General features: G+C 40.8%; 2 protein-coding genes across 5 annotated transcripts in view; both read left to right on the plus strand.

Annotated features, from left to right (window-relative positions):
• LOC128738589 (protein groucho-like) overlaps positions 1 to 21057 on the plus strand; it is a 94223-nt gene extending 73166 nt beyond the window's left edge. Inside the window, exons 6-17 of one of the 4 annotated variants that reach the window (XM_053833840.1) lie at positions 6942 to 7079; positions 7207 to 7464; positions 7532 to 7636; positions 7733 to 7823; positions 17933 to 18022; positions 18108 to 18287; positions 18366 to 18522; positions 18650 to 18899; positions 18962 to 19220; positions 19289 to 19453; positions 19516 to 19715; positions 19780 to 21057. In XM_053833840.1, coding sequence (XP_053689815.1) covers positions 6942 to 7079; positions 7207 to 7464; positions 7532 to 7636; positions 7733 to 7823; positions 17933 to 18022; positions 18108 to 18287; positions 18366 to 18522; positions 18650 to 18899; positions 18962 to 19220; positions 19289 to 19453; positions 19516 to 19715; positions 19780 to 19887 — 2001 coding nt within the window. In that variant the 3' untranslated portion in view covers positions 19888 to 21057. Of the gene's footprint in view, positions 1 to 6941; positions 7080 to 7206; positions 7465 to 7531; positions 7637 to 7729; positions 7824 to 17932; positions 18023 to 18107; positions 18288 to 18365; positions 18523 to 18649; positions 18900 to 18961; positions 19221 to 19288; positions 19454 to 19515; positions 19716 to 19779 lie in introns of all 4 variants that reach the window. The other 3 variants (XM_053833839.1, XM_053833841.1, XM_053833838.1) reach the window with 3 other exon arrangements.
• Positions 21058 to 21305: 248 nt separating this feature from the next.
• On the plus strand, positions 21306 to 22292 carry LOC128735176 (testis-specific serine/threonine-protein kinase 3). Its single transcript, XM_053829671.1, has one exon. It carries the CDS (start codon positions 21306 to 21308, stop codon positions 22290 to 22292), a length of 987 nt encoding a protein of 328 aa, XP_053685646.1.

A 22292-nucleotide genomic window follows, 5' to 3' on the forward strand; every position in this document is an offset into this window, starting at 1 on the left:
AAAGAACATGGAGAAAGAGAATGAATTTGTAGAAGAGAAAGAATTTGGAGAAAAAAAAATCTCGACAAGAAAAAGATTTTTGAGAAACAGAATGACTGGAATAGGGAAAGAGATTGGAGAAAAAAGAGAATCTGGAGAAGAGAAAGAATGTAGAGAAGAGAAAGAATCTAGAGAAGAGAATAAATCTGGAGAAGAGAAAGAATCTTGAGAACAAAAAAAATGTGAGCAAGAGAAAGAATCTGACGAGCTTAGAACAGAGAGAGAGGTTAGATGAGAAGAATACTTTGAATAGAATAGAAATAATGAGGAGAAAATGCTTTGGGTGAGAGAAGGATATTTTGAAATAGAGAGGAAGAAAGGAAAGAGCTAAGATCATTTTAAAAGAGAGAAAGTAAACACTTTGGAGAAGATAGAGAGCTATTGTAGAAGACAGGATGTATTTTTATGATTTTATGAGAGATGAGCTTCGATACCAGTGAGTAAAGTGGTGAAGAGATTGCTGCTTAGCACAGAGAGAGAAGAATTTGGGGATGCAAACAATAGTTTCCTTGTGAGAATAGAGAGTGTAGGAGTGAGTCTACACTGGAACGGTTTAGTGGAAGACGAAAAGGAGTTAACATTTACAACAATTATGGAAAGAGAGAAGAGAGAAGATTTATAAGAGATATATGTATTTTCACCATGCAAAGACTTTTGTTCCTAAGTTAAAACGGGGAATCTCCCCACCTACTTGCGGTACGTATCCAAGTGAAGTTTCTAACGCATGATCGTTATGATCGTTAGAGGGTAAAATCGCTACATCTCCCCCCCCCCCCGTCCCTTCCCTTTTTGAGCTGCTGAGTTTCTCTGAAAGCGAGGCTTAGCAACTGCTAAGTAATTTGGCAATTAGTGTGCAGTTTAAAGGAGAACAAACGGTGGAAGCTTCCACTTTCAAATGACAATAAATCTTCAATAGTATACACGCTTAAAAAAAGTACCGAATTCGGCGAAATTTTGCCGAAATTTCAACAGCCGGACGCTCAGCAAAAATGTCGATGGTGCAAATCGACGTTTAAGGATCTTTAGTAACGTTTGGTAACATAAAACATTTTGCGGAACGCTCGGCTGTTGAGATTTCGGCAAAATTTTACCGAACTCGGTGCTTTTTTTAAGTGTGTACAGAATACGCTCTCAATATAATAAATTGACGATGTAACTGTAATTCCATAGTATGTTCCTCGTTACATTCATATACGTTTCTTCATATTAATATCATTATCATCATTGCGTACAACTTTTTCTTTAAAACTCTAGATCTCAAATTCAAATTTTCAATATAGACATCAAATATGCATCAAATTAGCAATTATGCATAGCATAATTAAAACGATTAAAGGTTATAGCATTTTAATTATAGCGACTACAGTGTGGTATTGGAGACCACAGCAAGAGATTGAGGAACTCCAGTAAAAGGACGGAGAGAACATAGTAGAAATGGGAGGCACCAGTGAGTTACAGAAGAGACTCCAGTAAAGGGTTGAAGATGTCTCAGGAAAAGATTACACAGACTTGAGTAGGAGCTTGAAAAGATCCCAGTGTGAGATGATGTTGGGATGGAAATCGGAGAAACTCTAGTGAAAGGTTGGAGAGGCTGGGGAGTCCTCAGTAAAAGGACGGAGAGACTGCAGTAACGATATGTAAGATCTTAATAAGAGATTGTAGACTCCACTAAAGAGTTAAAACCTCAGCAAGAGGTTGCGAGATCCCTGTTAGATTGAAGAGAAGTTAGTAATTGGACGATCTTCAATAAATACCCTGATAGATCAAAACCATGGATGCAGTAGTCAAATCTTCCGACAAAAAATTTTTAGTAAGAGATTGGGAAGAAATGCAGTAAGAGAAAGGAGAAATTCTCAGTGTGAAAATTAAGAAATTTTAGTACGGGATCGAAGAAACCTCAATAAGTTTTCAGTCAGAGATTGAAGAGACTCCATTAGAAGATTAGAAGCAGTAAAGACACCCCAGCAATGGATTGAAGAGCGCCCAGTAGATTTGGAGAGCTTCCTATAAATTGTTGGAATACCCAATTTATACAGAATTCAACGAGAAACTAGAGACTCCAGTAAGCAGTTTAAGAGTCCTGGGTAACATATTGAGCGATCTCAGCTAGAGATTGAGAAGACACCAATAGGGGATTGGGGAAATCTCATCGAAAGATTGGAGAAACTCGTGTAAGGGATGGAAGAGTTCCCAGTAAGACCTCAATAAGAGATTGCAGAGGTTCCTCTAAAGAATTGAAGAGATTTCAGCCAAATATTGGGCAACCCTAGTAAGAGTAGGAAGAAATTCCAGTAAGAGGTTGAAGAAATCTTAGTAATTGGAGGAATTTTAGTAAGAGATTGGAAAGATATCCGGTAAGAGAAAGGACGAATCTCAGTGAGAAATTGAAGAAATTCTAGTATGGGATCGAAGAGACTCCAATAGAGCATCAATAATAGATTGTGGACACTCCGGTGTGGGATTTCAAAGAATGGGACCATCCTGGAAAGAGATTGGAAAATCCAATACGATCCAATACTGCTAAAGATTGGAACTCTCAGTTAGAAATTAAAAAGACCGCCGTTAAAAATTGAAGATCCTAACAAGAGATTGAGATACTCCAGTAAGTGACTGGAGATAACTTAGTAAAAGCTTGCAGAGATTGATGAGACTCCAGTTGAGGATTGCAGATAGTGGACCGATCCCAGTAAGAGATTGGAAACAGTCCCTCATTGGAGTTGAAGAGCTTCCAACAAAATATTAGAAAACACTATTTGTATAAAATTCCTCGAGAAATTGAAGACTCCTGGGTAAAATATTAAAAGATCCCAGCTGAAGATTGAGAAGACTCCAATGAGATATTGGAGAAATCTCACAGAAAGATTGGAGAAACTCTTATAAGAAGTAGAAGAGAACCCAGTAAGACCTCATTGAGAGATCGAAAAGATTCCAGTCAAGGTTTGGACAGAACGGATTGATTCAAATAGGTACCTAAATAAGAGATTGGACAGCCAAGAAGCTCTCTTAAAGTTGTGCTGCTAATTTCGATGCACATTTAGTGGACTTGAAAGCCATTAGAGCAGCCTTAAAACTAAACTTTTAGAGCTAAAATATCAGTCAAGAGCAAGCAAATTGTTCGGCAGGTTAGTCGCGTAACTACGATTCATGAATGAATTGTTGCGAAGGGTATAAAATTGAGAAAGACAAACACTGTCAGCAGTTCAGTAGTCATGTCCATGGGCTGACAGATAAAAAATGCTGTCGGGGATAAAACTTTATGCGCTGAATGCGTTTTATATTCGCCTTCATTCAGGGCTGTCAATGTTTTCGAGCAACTAATTTGAGTAGTTAATTTGTTTGCAACAATTCCCAATTATTACTGCTGAAAGCAGCAAAATAGCATTCAAACATCATTGTAAACCTCCTACACGTCAGACAGCTGCAAATATTGCCCACCATCGGAAGCACTGTGCCCAAATGGTAACATTCATCTGCGGCTGTAGCTGCTAGCTGGCACTAGCTGACGTAATAAATTTGTACCTATTTAAGACTCAATCAGCGAAATCATTCCTCTGTGGCTGACTGGCTGGCTGGCTGGCTGCCGGGTGCAGCAGCTCGTAAAACTCCAAAGTTTAATGTAAAAACGAGGCTTCACGTGGCGGCGGCAGCGGCGGCAGGTAGTGCTAAAACGATCGCACAGAGCCGATCTTTTCCAGCGACGGACGCGGATGGTGGTCGGGAAGGTGTAGGACTTGGTAGGTGGAAAAAAGCACCCGACTGTTATTACCGTAAATGAGGTTCGCCTTGCACTTCTACTCCCCCGTCCGCCCCGTGCGCGCACCTCACCCCTGAAGCTAGCCTGTGGCAGCAAACTAATGCAGGTAGTGCTAAAAGATGAAAGAGTTTAGTTGGTCGGGGCTTCTTGGCTTTGCCCATTTTTGCCCCAAGAGAGAGATATATAGGCAGACCCTACGCTATACGGTTACGGCTGGCAACTGGCCATTTATGAACCGCAGCGCAGCCTCCGTTTGAGAAGATTTATCTTTCATCTGACCAAAGTAGGACTACTGAGCCTGCCTGCCGCGCGTGGCCACCGGACGGACACTGCTAGCTTTTTATTACGAGCCATGATTAGATGGAATTACTGTCATGTGTGTGGCGACGATTGCCGACTAGCTGGCTGGCTGGCTGGCTGGCTGGCCGGTGGCCTGGGCTAACTACTGGCGGGTAACGTGTGGACGTAATTAATTCCATCTCGGACTTGGGGCGAACCGTACAGGTCGCTAATTGGAGAGGACTGGTGTGTTACGAATTACGTGGAAAACCACAGTGTGCACAGTTTGCTGGATTGGTTGGTGCAGGATGGTGCAGGTATAGGGAAGGGGACATGATCGTTTGAGTATTTACATTCTGACATAATGTCGGTCGTAAAAATGTCGAAACGCGCGCTGTTAGGAGGAAGCCGCTCCAAATGTGGTAGGTATAAAGGAAACATACCTAAAGCTGAAAGCTTATGCTGTGGTCTTTTTGCGCCGATTATGTTCGATTTTGTTCGTAATTCATTCGTTATTCTAGACACAAATGGTGTGATCTGCGGCAAGCTGTCGCTTTCATCTGGAAATTCCAAAACTGTTTACAATTTCGAATCGATGATTTCGTGCCAATGACGTAGCCATTTCAACAAAAAATGATTTTTTTAATACATGTATTTTTTCACATAGGATTGGATTGGACCCTTTCATTTGCATTAACGTGGAGGGTGGAAAATTCGTGCATCGTGAATCCACGAGGGTGAGAATTTTGCTACGCCACTGCTTTTCCCGGTAGGAAACTTTCCAACTCTGGCAAGGGAAGACAGCCACCAACCGTCAGGACAACGCAACGCGATGGCAGCTCCCAGATAACTTTTACCTCTTTCTCTGCTGTTGCTGCTGCTGCTGCGGTTTCTGGCACCCTGAACCGGAGAAGCTACCGCTGCTGGTTCTGCTCGGGAAAGTTTGTGCGAGACAGGAAATTGTCTGCCTGCTTACCCTTCCTTCTTTGCACACCGCACGACGTCGTTCCTTTGGACACTTCTTCCATCCTTCCGGTTCTTGCTGCCTTACATCCGATAAGATGGGCCAAAGCAGCAACGCAGCACGGGGAAGGCAAATGAGATGAGTCATTTGATACTGATACGAGGCGGGCGGCGTACGCGGAGCAGCACGAAGTCAGCAAACTGTCCTGCGCCGGTTGGCGCTACTGTGGTGTGGTTGACGGGGTGGCGGTGGCAGCCGGGGGGTGAGACAAACTTGGTAGTAGTTTTAGCCGCAGCAATGGTCTCGTGGTATATTTGTATCCTATATGATGCGGCCGAGGAAACCGCAGAATTGTGGCGTTCTACATAGTTACTCAGACCAGTGAAACCAATGATTCAACTATTTTATATTTTCCAGCAGCCAACAGAAGCAGCATCAGCAGCAGTAGCACTAGTCTGGTAACGGTAATAGACCGTGGCTGGTCTGTAGTCAGGAGGAAGGAAGTCGGTTGGAAAATACCGAAAACCACTTTATGTGTGCACAAAATGCTGCTGCTGCTGCTGCTACTGCCTGGTCGAGTTGGTTTGCTAACAGTGAGGACGACGATAGATGCAATAGGAAGCAAAGGACGAGAGAGGAAGTCGATGTGGTTGTTGCTGTTGGTCTCCGGGGATTGTGGCAAGTGGCCTTTGGTTGATGGCGCCGGATGAGGCAAAGTTGATGAGGCAGCAGAGCGCATCCCAAAGCACCGACCTCATGAACTATGAGTGGAGCAGAGGGAAGATCCACACAGTATGGCAAAGCACTGCACATACATAATAAATGTTTTGGTTGAACCCGAGCAGGGCAGAACCGAGTAGAGTCAGAGCAGGGTGGAGCCTGGATTGGATAACGGAGCTGAACAAAGCAGAACAGTAGCTACATCAACAGCAACAAAAGCCGTGCGGTTTTACCGATAGAATGTAAGCACGGAGATAGGTACTGAAGCTGCTACTCTTCAAAGTTCTTATCGTACTAGTGGTCCACTTGCCATGGAACGTCGAACGCCAGACCCCCATTGATGTTGCGGTCTAGTATGGTTCATGTGGTACAAATGTTCTCTGTTTACCATTAGGCTGGATGCTCCGTACGAGACCCCGATGCAGACTTGATGTTGCACTCGTTGTCGGTCAGGCACTTGCATTTGGATATGCGATGTTGCAATTCGATACCCAATTCATACTTTTTCTGTTGTGCGGTTTTCTATGAGTCGAGATTAGTACTTGGTCTTCATCATAGCGGCTAAATGTTTCATACGACCGCTTATGAACCCAGTTCTGAACTACGATGAATGCGAACAGGTCAGGGAAATTTTGACCCATCCGCTGCTGGTGGAAGCTTTAAGTTTCAACATTCCCCCATAAAATCCCATACATTCTAGTCCACTGCACCGGTGATATTTTCACCGTTTTTTGTCTCGTCTTTTTGGCCTTCGTTAGGGAATACTAAACCATCGCAGTAGCAAACGGTCGTATTTCAGGCCAAAGATCCCATTTTCACACGCCATTTGTCAAATTGCATTTAGAGCGTGACCGGCAGCAGCAGCACCAGAAGCAGTCTGCTTCGGATTGCAACGGGATGAAGTCGGTGGGGTGCAAAATAGAACAAAAAATCAAACACTCTAGAGAGACCCTCTCACCTTTCGAGTCGTAGCCATGGGCACATAGAGCAAGCCATGGCATAAGAAAAATGACCCAGACCGGACCAACGAACGAACGAACGAACTAACAAAGCTAGAACCGAGTGGCCGACCGACGGTCTCGAAACACTCGGCATCATCGGTCGATTTCTCTGCCTTTCCAATGCCTAGAAGAACCCAATTCAATTATACTCAATTTTCATTTTTTCTTTCTTTCTTCTTTCCAGACGGAAATAGCGAAAAGGTTAAGTGCTATAATCACTCAGATCGTACCTTTTCTGTCCCAGGAGCATCAGCAGCAGGTTCTGACCGCGGTCGAACGAGCAAAGCAGATTACCATGGCCGAGCTGAACGCTGTGATAGGGGTAAGCGAATTGAATACGCACACACAATCACACAATTTTTCCCGCCTACGTTATCCCCCATCCCCTCCCACCGTGCCTTTCAAACTGTTAGCATAATCACCTTTTCTGTTTTCGCTCTCCCAAAAAGCAGCAACAACGTCCCGACCTGCCACGATTGCTGCAGCAAATGCACGCCCAGCAGATCCCCGGAGCGCACGGGGCCCCACCGATGCCGGTGGGGATGCCACATCCTAGTCTCGGTCCGGGCGGTCTCGGCGGACCGTTGGGCGCACTCGGCGGTACACCGCCGCAGCACCCGTTGGCCATCCTGAACAAACAGGAACTGCACCGGCCGGAGGAATCGAAGAGCAGCAACAGCAACATTATGCCATTGGACGATCGGCATGTAAGTTCGAAAAGTTTAATCTAGCAAATGCCTGGTTCTTTCTAACGCGCACCATTCACCATTACAGCGGAGTTCCATTTCACCGAACGATCGGGACAAATATCGACCCCGAACGCCGGAATCGTCACACGAACTGAAGAAAGTCAAGAAGGAGGAGAAGGACATGGGCCATGTAAGTAGTGTGAACGCACTGAGCTCAGCTCAGCTTAGAGTGGCGGCCAATAATGTTTCGCCTTGCTTTGTTTCATGTACCCGCTTCGGTTAGCAGTCCGATGGTGAAAAGTCCGACCAGGATCTGGTAGTCGATGATGCATCCGAGATCAATCCGATGAGCCCGATGACCAACCAGCATCATAATGGTAAGCATTTTCAAGAATGTTCTTTAAATTTTTTGTGGGACTTTCTTCTGGATGATAACAATAACAGTTAGTTAATTAAGAACCAAGAAAACACTAAATTGGTGTGTGTTCCATTTGCAAAATGATGTTCAAATCAGGCGATAAAAGTCTGCAAAGTGACTTACAATTTCAGTCAAAAACACACCGCAAACATTCTAGACTTCAAAAGTTTTGTGCTCTACATGGTTCATGGTTCAAGAGTCATCAATTTATTGGCGTTTTAATAACATATTAATCAATTTAATTATTGAAAGTGCTATCCATTTGTAACGATAAAACACTTGAATTAAACTTTTTAAAGTGTGTACAGAAAACGTAAGAAATTGAATTCTCGAAAATTAGAATTATCGGTTCAAACACTAAAATAAGACTACCGAATATTCTTCCTACCAGCAAATTATCGGTTAAATAAGATTCAAGCTCACCAGTTACAGTAGTCTTACTCTAGGTGTCCCATTTTGACCATTGCATTTCAATCAAAACAACACGCTTAAAGTGATCCAAATATTTCCTTCTGAATGTGCTTGAGTGTCCCACTTTTGATTCCATACCAAGTATTAGACATATTCCCGCGTTACGGGACACCATCCCTACTATGCAAATCAGTTGCTATTTGATCAAATCCCTAGCATTCAAATGGAAGATAAAGTCCACAGTAATCAACTATTTTACAAAGTATTTACCAAAAAATTGGTGAAAAAGGAAGCAGCTCACAGAGTAAAAATGGGTGCTAATTGTGTCCCGTAACGCTGGAATGTGTCATTAGCGCCTCGGTCTAAGTCTGGCAACTGTCCCTATTTAGGCATTCCAGTTAGAGTGTGTCTCTTTAGCTTTGGAGAGTCACTTTTTCATCTGTCTTTTTAAACTTCTGGCGGTTAAAGTTTTTCTGTTTAACCCTTTTAAAGCAAAGAATATTACCTTTGAAATTAATTTGAAAAAAGTAATATAACTGGCAAATTAATTTGAAAAAAAGTAATATAACTGGCACAGGGTTTTAAATGAAAGTTTCGTCAACGTTTTCTAGCAATTTCTCGAATTTAGGTGCGCGAATGTCTCTTGTTAAACTGTCATACAGGGCAGGGTTTTACCTCAAGGGTAGTGTTCTAATGTAGGTGCTTCACTCCAAGAATTTCAATCGGAGTGTCCCACTTTGAGCATCTTAATTCGTGTCCCAATTTCAGCATTCCAGTCCAAGTTCCCAATTCAGACATCTGGTATACATTCAAGTATACCATTAAAAGACCGTACAATCCCGGCGCCTCAGTTTAACTTTTTCACACCAACGATATTTTTTTTTTGCTTTTCCAATAAATGTTTTTCACATTCTTATTCTGGATATATAAAACTCTGATAGATACGTATTTCGCTTGAGATTTACAACCTTAGTCAATGCTTGTTTCGCAATATTTGTTCATTTATTTTCAAAGGACATGCTGTAATCAGTGACGATCCTGAATCAAAACCATATTTTTTCGTTAGATCTTGCTAGTTCATCGGTTCATGCGTTTCCGGTAATGCAATATTGATCAAAAATCCAAACAAAAAAGGCGTTTTCAGGTCAAGTATGCCTTCTATAATATCTCAGTCCAAGTATCAATTCAATTTTAACTTCAGTTCCAATATGTCATTTTTAAGTGTCCCATTTCAGGTGCTATGCAACAAGTAAATGTTGCAGTTTAGGGCGATATTCCTCAAATCGAGCATTTTAAATTTAGCGATCCTATTCTGTGGATAATACGAGTCAAGATGGTTAAACGGAATAACTCGCTTCAAGTGTCCCAAATATTACATATCGAATCTTAGCTCAAGTGACTGTTGATTTGTCTTATTCTAAATAAAACAATTTAAATATGCCAGTTTAAGGGTCTCAAGCCAGGGGATTTCATCGGGGTTTCCCAGTTCAGATATCTCAGCTAAAGTTTCCCGGTAAAAGTGTCTTGTTTCATGTGTTCCAACCTAAACGTAACTTGTCTGTACGAACGGCATCCTAGCGGGTTAATTTAAAAGCCTCATCCAAGTACTTTGATTCGAATTTGCAGCTCAAGTGTCCCACATTTAATATCAAAGCCCAAGCATCCCAATCCATGTCTCAATTATTCTACTTCAAGTGTCCCACTTAAGACGTTATATTGCTTCAAGATTACCAGTCTAGGTGTTTCAAGGCCTAAAACAAAAGCACTGTTTTTAGAAATGTATTCAATGCATTCTTCTTGCCAATTTGAACACAGAGAATATATTTTTAATTTTTATTTCAAACAAAAAACTACTTTTGAAATTCACAAAGTCACTGACGGCTCAGTTGTCCATCCAAATGTTCCACTACAAGACTCTATTGAATTGTGGAAAACTTTTCCCAGCTCATTTATTCTACCCAAAGTGTCCCTGTAAAAGCCTTTTAATTCAACTGTCCTACTCTAAATGTCCATCCTTGATCAACCTACTTCAATCGTGTTCGCATCTTGAATATTTCAACTTAAGCGTTTGAATTGTATATTATGATTCAATGGACTAATATCAAACTCAGGCCAGCAAGCTTGAACAAAAGTCAACTTATGCTATTGAAAGCTGCAAACTAACGTAAAGTGTATTCAATTCGGTGTGTAGAATGAATTAGACGATAGCTGTTTACGGCTGTTGGCGATGTTTGCAATCAAATAACCAAAAATAGATTAACTGGAATTTAACTAGTTATATTAGAATCCATAGACAAAAAATGTTCTCATTTTAGTTCGAACTTGGGACACCGTCCCAATTGGGATATGACACTGGTCTAACAATCCAGTCGTTGCATGTTCGAATCTCGACTAGAAACAACTGTCAGAGTCAGAGTCGAAGCACTAATCCTGCAATTGTCCTATACTATTGCTCAGTCGCTGGCTGGGAAGTCAGTCGAAAAAATATACGCTTAAGCTCCGTAAAACAGAATGTGACACCATGGCTTTCTTCTGGTTTAAGTTTTAGTCCCACGTCCAAAGTATGTTTCGTAGTCTAAATGTTCCAGCCCCTATGAGTATCAATGTGTATGTCCCATTTCAGTCAAAATCGTCTTTTTTTAGGTGTCCCAATCGTAGTGCCAAATAGCTAGATTAGAGATCAATTACTCCATTTCACTTATCCCAGTTTGGATGTCGCCTTTATCCCGTTACTTAAATTGAATACTCCAACAAAGTTTACCTTTCCAAGTGTCCCAATCGAAATCTTGCAGTCCAAGTGCCCCAATCTAAATAACTTTCTAGGCTCAAGAGTCTCAATTTTAACAATCTAGTTTAAATGTTTCATTCCACGTACACTTTCTGGGCGTTCTAGGAAATGTGTCGCGGTTAATGGTACAAACTTGTTGAGGTGCCTCAATTGAGTTGATTCAGCCAAAGTTCATATGTCCCGATATCTTTTTCTTCTTCTTTTGCAGCTTAGAGCGTAGGCTTTTTGACGTCACTTTCTAGTGCCGACAAGAAAATGTCGCGGCATAGTCGAGGCATCCTCGTAATATAGCTGGGCAACATTAGGACAGACTCCCAGTAGTGGCTACAGTTCGTGATTCAAACGCCTACCCACTCTCCGCTTTCTGTTTGTACTCCGCCAGAAATAGTCCATAGCACTTTTTATTCGAATGAGACAAGTGCATGTATGTTTTTTCTAAGCAACACTACCGTCTCGAGTTCGTCGAGAAGGACTTATCCTACTTCCAAATCCTTGAAGTTCTCCAATTCCAATCCAAGTTATCTTATATACCATTGTCATTGTCCCGAAATTTGTGACCCAGTTCCGGTGAAAATACATCAGTTCAAATAACTCGCTCTTGCTGTTCTAATTCATGTGTCAAAGTCCCAATCCTAATCTATGTGCCAGTGCGTTCATCGCAATCTAGTGTCAATGCCAAGGGGTCCTATTTTTAGTGTCCTAGTTCAAATATCCCACTCCAAGTATATCAAGTCAACTGGCTTACGTTTTTGTACATCTAGTGCAGTCCGCGTTTCGCTAAAATATCGAGAAGTATCTCAGTTCAAGTGTCCCGGTTCTCGGCTTGCCAACCGTAAACTCGTTCTATGAGCTTTAGCCCAAATGTGAGTTATTTACTAGAGCAAGAGTGTCCCAACTGAGGTCTCCTAGTGCAGGTATTTCAGTTCCAAATCAATCAAATTCAAGTCTTAAGTAATTTTTCCACAAATATTCGAGTCCCATAGAAGCTGCCTAAATTTAAGTTTCTCAGTTCAAGTATGTAAGTCCAAGTGTCCCAACTTGAAAATCTTTTCGAAACAAGTGAAGCTTTTCCGTGACCTACCAAGTGACATCACTGGTTAGCAACGTTCATTAAACTGAATGTCGTTTTAGTTGATCTATGTATCGATGTTTACTGAAATCGACGTGAAGGACCATTAGAACAACGGTGTTGGCAAATTAACACCATAAAATACAGTAAAGCTGTAAAGTCAGAGTAAGGGTGTCCCACTTAAGGTTTGCTGGCACATAAATTATACGCAATTTAGTATATCAATTTCCATCCACAAATCCAGTTTCGGTGTCCCATTTCCACTATTTCTCTTAAGATATCCCAAATTAAGTTCCCAGTGAAGCTAACTGTTGCAGTCCAAATGTCTCATTTTAAGTACTATTTCAAGTATTTCATTCCAATTGCTTCGGTTTGCCGTCTCAGATCTCAGTCCAAGTGTCCCAATCTACAACCAATTGTTTCAATTCAAACCTCAGTCCAATGCACTATGGTCCAGAAAGCGATTTTAGACGGACAAAAATGATTGCGCCTTAACGGGATATTCTAGCTCAATGAAGTCTTCGGCAACTTTTTGAATGAAAACATGACGCATCTTTTAAAAGGGTCGTCTAATGTTCAGATGATACCGTAACAACAAGTCAAGTAATAATTTTTTAAATAAGTTTGTTTTCCATTTTTTAGTTTCAAAACATTAAAGATAGATTAATTTCACGTAACTTTTCTAAATATTCCAAATTTCTAACTCTTACGTATTTTCAGCAGTGGACCTATGTTTATGGACGACCCGTAAAATCATATTTCCTCTTATAACTCTTTTATCTCAACAGATAGCTCAATATGATGTTCTACAAAAATTTGTATACGTAAGAGAAGAATATTTTTGCAGAAGACTGTTTTGCTTTATCTTTATGAGTTAATAAGTTATAGCCGAATTCAGGTTAAAAACAGATCAATTTTACTGAAGCATAACTCAAAAAGCGGCAAACGGATCTTGATGAAACTTTGGCGATTTAATATACACATAAGCATAAAGTTTTTAGCAAAAAATGGTGGAGGTGTTATTTAAAAAAAAAAAAAAGATAAAATTCTTTGAACTTTATGATTTACTATAGCTAAAGTTTTCGTTTTATCCATCCCTAACTGCCCAGGTACAGTTTCTTGCTCAGTTTCAAAGCGTTAAAACATAATTTTGTGTAATTTTTTTTTAGAAAATGTCTAAAACATAATACAAAGCTTGTTGCTTTACTATTTATGTTTTATCGAGACAAATACGAACGCTTATCTTACGACAATCGCGGTCTTTTCAATCTGTTTGTGAAAAATATTCATGAAGTTTATTTGATACGTTTAGTATCAATGCCTACATTGAGAGAAAAACTATTATATATACGCTGATAAATTACATAATTAAGAAATCTAAATACTATTTGCACTGTCCACTGTCGGAGGCAAAGGATACCAGCCATAGAGCTATACATATAGATTGTTCTGTGTATTCCCGAAACTGTACATATTTAACCTTCTAAAGAGGCAACGATAGATAATGACTATTTTTCAAGAAAGCACACTCAAAAGAAAGTCAATTTGATATTCATGCAAAAGTAATAATCTGGACTAGCAACAGTTAAGGCATATTATAAAATCTTTATTTTGGGTTTCATATCCAATCCTTGTTTTTCCAAATATTACAAAACTCAGTGCGTAGTTCATCACTGAATATTTTTGAGGTCGAACATTTTGTTTTAGATGTCCTATGTTTTCAAAAGTAAAAATTGACAAAAATCGTGCAATTATTTTCGTCACAATTTTCCTGAATTTTTGATTTTAAAACATAAGAACTCTTAAACGCATAGTCAGAATGTTGCAATGCTGATGCCAAAATGTCAATCTATTCTCAGCACAGATATTGTGTTATCCAATTAGAATAAATTTCATATATGGCTCTAAGACTCTCAAAGCAAAAACTATCTACAGAAGTCTACCCGTTGAAGGGTTAGTTATATGTTTGCTAATAATTATTAGCATCTCGTGCATTCGCTCAAATAAATCAACGTGGTGTATATTTAATAAATGTTGAAATTGACTGAAGTTTTTTGAGCGTTTCAGTGGAATACTAAGATTGAAAATAAAGAAAAAAAAATGCCGATTTATTTCCATTGTTAATTTTATAGTTTTAAATGGATTTAAAAATCATAATAGAATTCTTCTTGCATTTCAATGGTAAATTTCCCGAAAAGTATAACAATTAGTGGAATTTCCTTCGTAAGTAGTTCGATTACGCGCAAATCATAAGTTTTCCGCAGCTCTGCTTCATCTTCGTCGTTTTTCACATCGCAGTTATTTTTAGTCTATAAAATATTTTCAAAAAACATTCAAAACATATTGCGAATATACGCGTATAACAGTAAAAGTCCGTGTTAGTATCTAAAGGGATCGTAAAAATTGTTTAATTCAAGGTTATTATTAAACATTCTTTTAGTTTTTTCGCTTAAAAACAAGATTGCGAATGTAACTCTTTGAATGCATTCACTATTTTAGTATCAACCATGGTTATTGCCAGTATATTTGTTGTGTATAGTATTCCGTGGTCGCATACTTGATTACTTGAATGTGAATCTATGAAGAAAACGACAATTTTAGCTATAGTAAATCATAAAATTCAAAGAATTTTATCTTTTTTTAAAAAAATAACACCTCCACCATTTTTTGCTAAAAACTTTATGCATATGTGTATATTAAATCGCCAAAGTTTCATCAAGATCCGTTTGCCGCTTTTTGAGTTATGCTTCAGTAAAATTGGTCTGTTTTTAACCTGAATTCGGCTATAACTTATTAACTCATAAAGATAAAGCAAAACAGTCTTCTGCAAAAATATTTTTCTCTTACGTATACAAATTTTTGTAGAACATCATATTGAGCTATTTGTTGAGATAAATGAGTTATAAGAGGAAATATGATTTTACGGGTCGTCCATAAACAAACGTCCACTGGTGAAAATACGTAAGAGTTAGAAATTTGAAATGTTTAGAAAAGTTAAGGGAAATTAATCTATCTTTAATGTTTTGAAACTAAAAAATGGAAAACAAACTTATTTAAAAAATTATTACTTGAATTGTTGTTACGGTATCATCTGAACATTAGACGACCCTTTTAAAAGATGCGTCATGTTTTCATTCAAAAAGTTGCCGAAGACTTCATTGAGCTAAAATATTCCGTTTAGGCGCAATCATTTTTGTCCGTCTAAAATCGCTTTCTGGACCATAGTGCAATGGTATTAGCTCGTCGTTAAAGTAAAATTTTTGTTGTTCGTTTATAGGTGACTCATGTCACACTGTTTTGAGTAAGTTTCACAGAGTTTCGCCTAGGTCATCGCAACTCGAACATCCCAATTAAGGCGCCCTAGTTCATTGCTTTTTAGCGGCATAGGGCCGGAGCGTTCCTAGTTCAGGTATCCCAATTTCTAATCCAAATAACAATGTCCTTTAAATGTTCCACTTTAACTGTTCCGCTAAACGTGTATTAAAATATTTTAAACAATGAAATAAAGTCGCAGTGCACTTGTTCAAGCATACCATTCTAATTGTCCCAAAATTTAAGACCCAGATCAAGTGCTTCCCATTCCTAATCTATGTTTTAGTGCAATCATCGCAGTCTAGTCGTGCCAATCAAGGTGTGCTATTTTTAGTGTCTGAACTCAAGTATACCAAGTCAAGTGTATTACGTTCTAGAACATCTACCGTAGTCCGAGTTTTCCTCAATCTAACTATCCCGGTTTAAGTGTCCCAGTCCAAGTGTCCGAACTTCCAATTCCAATTCCAAAGTCTCCTAGTGCAGGTATTTCAGTTTCCAATAAAAAAAATCAGGTCTTAAACCCACAAATATCTGTGTCTCACAGAAGCTGTCTAAACTTAAGTTTCTTAGTTCAAGTATCCAAATTCAAGTGTCCCAACTTAAAGATCTTTTCGAAACACTTGAAGCTATCCTCTGGGCTACCCTACCAAGCTTCGTCACTGGTTTACAACGTTCATTAACCCGAATATCGTTTTGGATTGATCTATGTTTCGTTGTTACCTGAATTTGGCGTTAAAGGTCATTAGAGCAAACTTTGCCTGTTGGCAAACTAACACATTAAAATAAAATAAATGTAAATGTCTGTAAAGTCAGAGTAAGGGTGTTCACATAAATTAATCACACCTGGTTTAGTATATCAAATCCCATTAAACAAACCCAGTTTCGATGTCCCATTTCTTCTATTTCACTTAGGATATCCCGGATCAAGTGTCCCAGTCACGCCAACTGTTGCAGACGGAATGTCTCAGTTTAAGTACCATTTCAAGTATTGCAGTTTAACTGCTCCAGTTTAGTAGTCCTGGTAGCCAAATGCCTTAGTCACGTTTCCCAACCTATGATTAGATGTTCCAAGCCAAATCTCAGTCCAGTTATAATAATTGGATTGTCTACGTTAATAATCCCCAGTTTAAGTACCCTAATTGTACCTTTTAGGTGTCCCATGTCCACTTGTTTTTATCTGCTCAGTCATCGTAGAGCATCGAATATCCAAATTAAGGTTTAGTGGACCCCACTTAAGTGTCCCAAATCAAGCGTTTTAGTACATTTAGCGCATTCCAAGTTGAGACAGCATCCCAAATTAAAATATGTATCTCAGTCCCAACAGATCCAATTCTAATGTCACAGTTTAAGACTTCTATTCAAAATATCCTAGATCAACTGTCTAAGCGTCTCAGTTTAAGTAAATTAATTTCAAGTGTTTCATGCGAACTGCTCCAGGTTTGCAGTCTCAGTCCAAGTGTTCCAATCTAAAAACAATTGTATTAGCTTGCTTGTCGGTTGTAATAATACCTTTCTTGTTCCTGTTTAGGTGACTCATGTTCAATTGTTTTGATCTAAGTTACACCTAATCATTGCAACCCCTTTTAAAGGTACCCTAGTTTCTTCATTCTTTAGCAGCCTAGAGTTCAGGGTGGTCTCAGTCGCAAGGTTTTGATCCAAGTGACTTTGCTTTAGCATATTAGGTTGAGTGTTCCATTCTAAATGTTTCAGATCTAGTGTCTTAGCCTACTTGTGGTAGTTCGAGTGTCCCACCTACGGTGTCACATAGCCTCAGTTCAAGTGTCTCATGTCCCAGTATTCCAGGCAAATATTATATTTAAAGTGCCGCATCCCGGTATATTTTTTCAAATATTCCCATCCAAATGTCGATCGCCGTCTTTAGTGTCCCAGTTAAGATGTGTTAGTACATCAGTTAGCCTTAGTATTACAGTCTAACTGTCTCGGTTTAAGCGACTTAGTCCAGATGTAACAGCCGAGTATTGCGAAATGAACAATCCAAATTGATTATTGCGATCTAGTTTTGAGTTGAATTATGAAGTATGGCTGTCCCATTTAAGACATCAATCGTTACGCTCTGGACCACATTTTAGATGTTCCAGTCGAATTGTCTCTCTATGATTAAATCAATATGGGTGCTCCAGGTGAAACATTCGAATAGAAAATTGTATCCAAATTCAAGTCCCGCTTAAGAGTCTTAGTTCAAGTATTCAATCAAATGGGACACTCTGAACCATTCCACTCCAACTGTTTTTGATAAAGTGATTTGTTAAATATTTCAGTACAAGTATCAATATCCAAGAGTCTCCGTGTCAGCACCAGTTGGATTGATACTAGAACTTTACAAAACCAATTTTTCTAGTCCTGTTGGTACTTGAACAGTATTTATCAATAGTTTTAAGAAAGTCCTATACAAAATTCTTGGTCAAATTCTTGGTCCTCATTAAAATCATCTGGCTAACTTATACCATATTTACTATTCCAATTCCAGGAACAGCTTCACCGCGAGAAAATGGTATGATGGCCAAAAAGATGGACGTTCAAGATCGGGATCGCATTGGTACCCATTCGCCACGATCAGGTAAAACTACCGAAAGCCTGTGGCGCGTCTTCCCGTCCCGGTAGGAAATAAACTCTAACTTATTGCCGTTTGTTTTTCTCTTCAGGAACTTCCTCGAACGCCTCCACTCCATCGAACAAGAAACTAGACGACAAACCGACGACACCGATCGCCAAACCTGCCACACCCACCAATTCGGCTGCCAGTAACGGAGTACCGAAGGTAGTGACTAAACCTCCGGTGCTGAACCCCGGTTACCCACCGTACCTCGCGGGACCACTGAACGGTTAGTTGGAGGCGTCTGCTTAGTTTAGCCATTGAACAAAAAAAAAACTAATTTCTTTTCTGTTTTTCTTCAACACAGGTGGACCCCATGAGTTACAAGCCGCCTACGGCGGTCCAGCAGTACACAATAACCTGCCACATTCGCTTAATAACTACGCTCGTGCGCCGCTGGCGTTCGATCCTCATCCACAGATGCGGGCACCACTCGGTCCGATTGCAATTCCCGGAGGAAAACCGTGAGTTCTTAGTAATTGATTCTAAATTCGAGCTTGTAGATTAGAATTTGCCTTATGAACTAGGTAGTTGGAGTGAAGAGGGCTGCGGTAATTTACAACGGATATTATTTTTTCTATTTTTCCCCAGTGCTTACTCCTTTCACGTAAACGCGGAGGGCCAAATGCAGCCGGTGCCCTTTCCTCAGGATGCCTTGGTAGGTCAGGGGATACCACGGCATGCTCGGCAAATTAGTTCTCTGAACCATGGCGAGGTAGTATGCGCCGTCACGATCTCTAATCCCACCAAGTACGTGTACACCGGTGGTAAAGGTTGCGTCAAGGCGTGGGACATTTCCCAGCCCAGCAACAAGAATCCAGTGTCTCAGTTAGATTGTCTGGTAAGTGTGCAATGTTCGAAGTTTCCGGTTGGAACACTGACTAATTGGTTTTGAATCCACAGCAACGCGACAACTACATTCGCTCAGTGAAACTGCTACCCGATGGCCGAACGCTGATCGTTGGCGGAGAGGCATCCAATCTGTCCATCTGGGATCTCGCTAGTCCGACGCCGCGAATCAAGGCCGAGCTCACCTCGAATGCACCCGCTTGTTACGCGCTTGCTATTTCACCCGACTCGAAAGTGTGCTTCTCGTGCTGCTCCGACGGCAACATTGCCGTGTGGGATCTGCAGAATCAAACGTTGGTGCGACAGTTCCAAGGTAAGTTTGATTGTTTGACTGATGAATAATGTGATTAAATTTTTAACGGTTATTCTCATCATCCAAAGGTCACACCGATGGGGCATCCTGCATCGATATTAGCGCCGATGGTACAAAACTATGGACCGGAGGGCTGGACAACACCGTTCGGTCCTGGGATCTTCGAGAGGGCCGACAACTGCAGCAACACGACTTCACCTCGCAGATCTTTTCGCTGGGTTACTGTCCAACTGGTAAGTCTCAACCTCAATCTTTCTTTATTCATGTCTTTCAACAACTTGTGCATCTTTTTCAGGCGAATGGCTCGCGGTCGGCATGGAGAACTCCAACGTCGAGGTGCTGCACGCCAGCAAACCAGACAAGTATCAGCTTCATCTGCACGAAAGCTGTGTGCTCAGTTTGAAATTCGCTGCCTGCGGAAAGTGGTTCGTGTCCACCGGCAAGGACAACTTGCTGAACGCATGGAAGACGCCGTACGGTGCCTCGATCTTCCAGGTAATTATCCACCGCAAATTTCAGTTTCAATAGGATTAAACTAATTTTCGTTTTCCTCCAACAGTCGAAGGAATCATCCTCCGTTCTGAGCTGTGATATCTCCGCCGATGATAAGTACATTGTGACCGGATCGGGCGACAAAAAGGCCACAGTCTACGAGGTCATGTACTAGTGGTACTAGAGAGTTTGTCTCTTCCCGACGGCAATGCTTCGATTGCTTGAAGTTTGGGCAAAGTCACTAAGATTGAGTTAAGCAGAAAACAACCGAAAGTGTCATAGAATCTGACGTCCGGCGGACGACCGGCGGCGGCAGTTCGCGAAACAGTGAACAGTAACAGTAACAGAACAACCCCAACAACACATCCACACACATACAAGAGTAAGCTAACTAAATTAACAACAAACAACAGCAACCTGTAAAGCCTGATTACACTCATTAAGCTACACTTTAAGACAGACAGGAGAAAGATATTAATTGTAAATGAAGAAGCAAAAACACGTAGAACTAATCAACCAACGTCTGTAACGAGAGCGATAATAGGTTTAGAAGAAGCATATTGGTTCGCCAAATTTGTGTAAAAAGTTTCACCTAATCTTTTTGCTAGAGACGAAGAAATGCTCAATCGAAAGAAAGCAAATTGTAGAGATGCAAGAAAATTGTATAGATAAGAGTACCCTCTCGCAAAGAAACCAACTCAAACCACCTCTGACAGTGGTTTATTTGTTAAATTGTAAAAATCACACTACTTATTCGACGTGTTTCTAAGCTGGACGTTTTCGTTTGCATAGCAATTGATTTCAACTAAACTGAGAAACCGGCGCAGAGGTCAGATGCTTTTAGAATCGTTCCTATTTTCAAGGAACAAACTTTCGTTTTGTAGAGAAGAATAATTTTTAACGCATACGTTGTATCCACTCTTTGGGATAGAAAATTAAAAAAAAAGTTAGTTTAAATAAGTTCCACGAATTTTAAATCGTCCGGAACTCCCCTTTTTCCTTCCAGCAGATTGAATGTAAAATCAGTACATACAGAGAGTAGAGAAACGACTAAGCTTTAGCTTGATTGTAAGCGCTTGTGGACCTTAGAATTGTGCTATGGTCACCTCTTAATGCATACCTACTATAGTAGAGCGATTTATCGGTAGAACCTAATTCCGTTTTGGCGCTTCAGAGCGGTCCTCTGGTTGATCTGCCACCACCACGGTGGTGCAAAAACAGAGAGCCTGTAGTTTAGTCAGACGCAAACAAACAAAACAATATACTTAGCGAGTAATCATAAGAGTATAAAATAGAACTCAGAACTAAGTGAGGCGCGCAGTGCAGCTGAGAATATGTAAAGAAATCGTGTAATTATTGTTTTTATGAAAAAATACCGAAAATTGTTCTTATTTTTCAAACGACGCTTTTAAACTGTCGCTAAAACATCCGAATCTGCTTTTCCGCCCATCAAAGTAGGCAAACGATTTCAAACGCACTTCGTTGCAAAACACGTGTCAAATCGGCTCGAAATTCTATCACCCTTGTTTGCGGTTTTGTAATCAAAAGTCAGTTAGTTTGTGCTAAATTCCAAAAAAACAAAAAGTTTCTCCAATGTCTAAACCGAAAACGCCCAGCAGCAGCGGTAGTGACCGTGTATCGTCGTTCGCATCCAACACGTCAATATCGCGTGCGCTAGCTCAACACGGCTACCATATCGGATCGAAAATCGGAAAAGGTTCCTTCTCGTCCGTCCGGTTGGCTCGGTGGATCATCAAAAACCAGAACGTGACCACGTTGGCCTGTAAGGTAATCGACGTACGCAAGGGAACGGAAGAATTCGTAAAGAAGTTCTTCCCACGCGAGCTCAGCGTACTGATGAAGGTTCGCCATCCGAACATCATCAGAATCCACAGCATCCTGAAGCGGGAGCGGATGGTGTTTATCTTCATGGATTACGCCGAAGGCGGAGATCTACTGAAATTCATCAACAATAACGGTGCACTAAAGGAATCGCAGGCCAAACTCTGGTTTGCCCAACTAGTCAACGCCGTTCGGTATCTGCACTCGATGGACGTTGCCCATCGGGATTTGAAGTGTGAAAATATTCTACTTTCGAAGAAGGGTTCCGTGCTGTTGGCGGACTTCGGCTTCGCACGATTCTGTGGGGAAGAACATGGAAACTTTTCGGAAACCTACTGTGGATCGGCTGCCTACGCTGCACCGGAGGTGATTCTCGGTAAACCGTACAATCCGATGGCAGCGGACGTGTGGTCTCTGGGAATAATTTTATTTGTGATGCTGAACGCTGCTATGCCGTTCGATGAACGCAACGTGAAGACACTGGTCGACGATCATCTGGACCGAAACTATCGCTTCGATGAAGCGGTGCTGCCGCAGTTGAGTTTGGCCGCCGTCCGAACGGTGTTCGAGCTGTTGAATCCGGAACCGAGCGTACGGATAACGTTGGACCGATTGTTTGATCTCAAGTGGATCGATGAGAACTCGGCTAAGCAGAAAAAGCGACGGCTAACGGAACTGTGTTTGAAGAAGAACATCGTTGCCGGTTCTACCAAGACTACTACCGGTTGTCGATGCTAA

The sequence above is a fragment of the Sabethes cyaneus genome, chromosome 2 (assembly GCF_943734655.1).
Source record: "Sabethes cyaneus chromosome 2, idSabCyanKW18_F2, whole genome shotgun sequence".
In the NCBI taxonomy this organism is placed as follows: Eukaryota; Metazoa; Arthropoda; class Insecta; order Diptera; family Culicidae; genus Sabethes; species Sabethes cyaneus.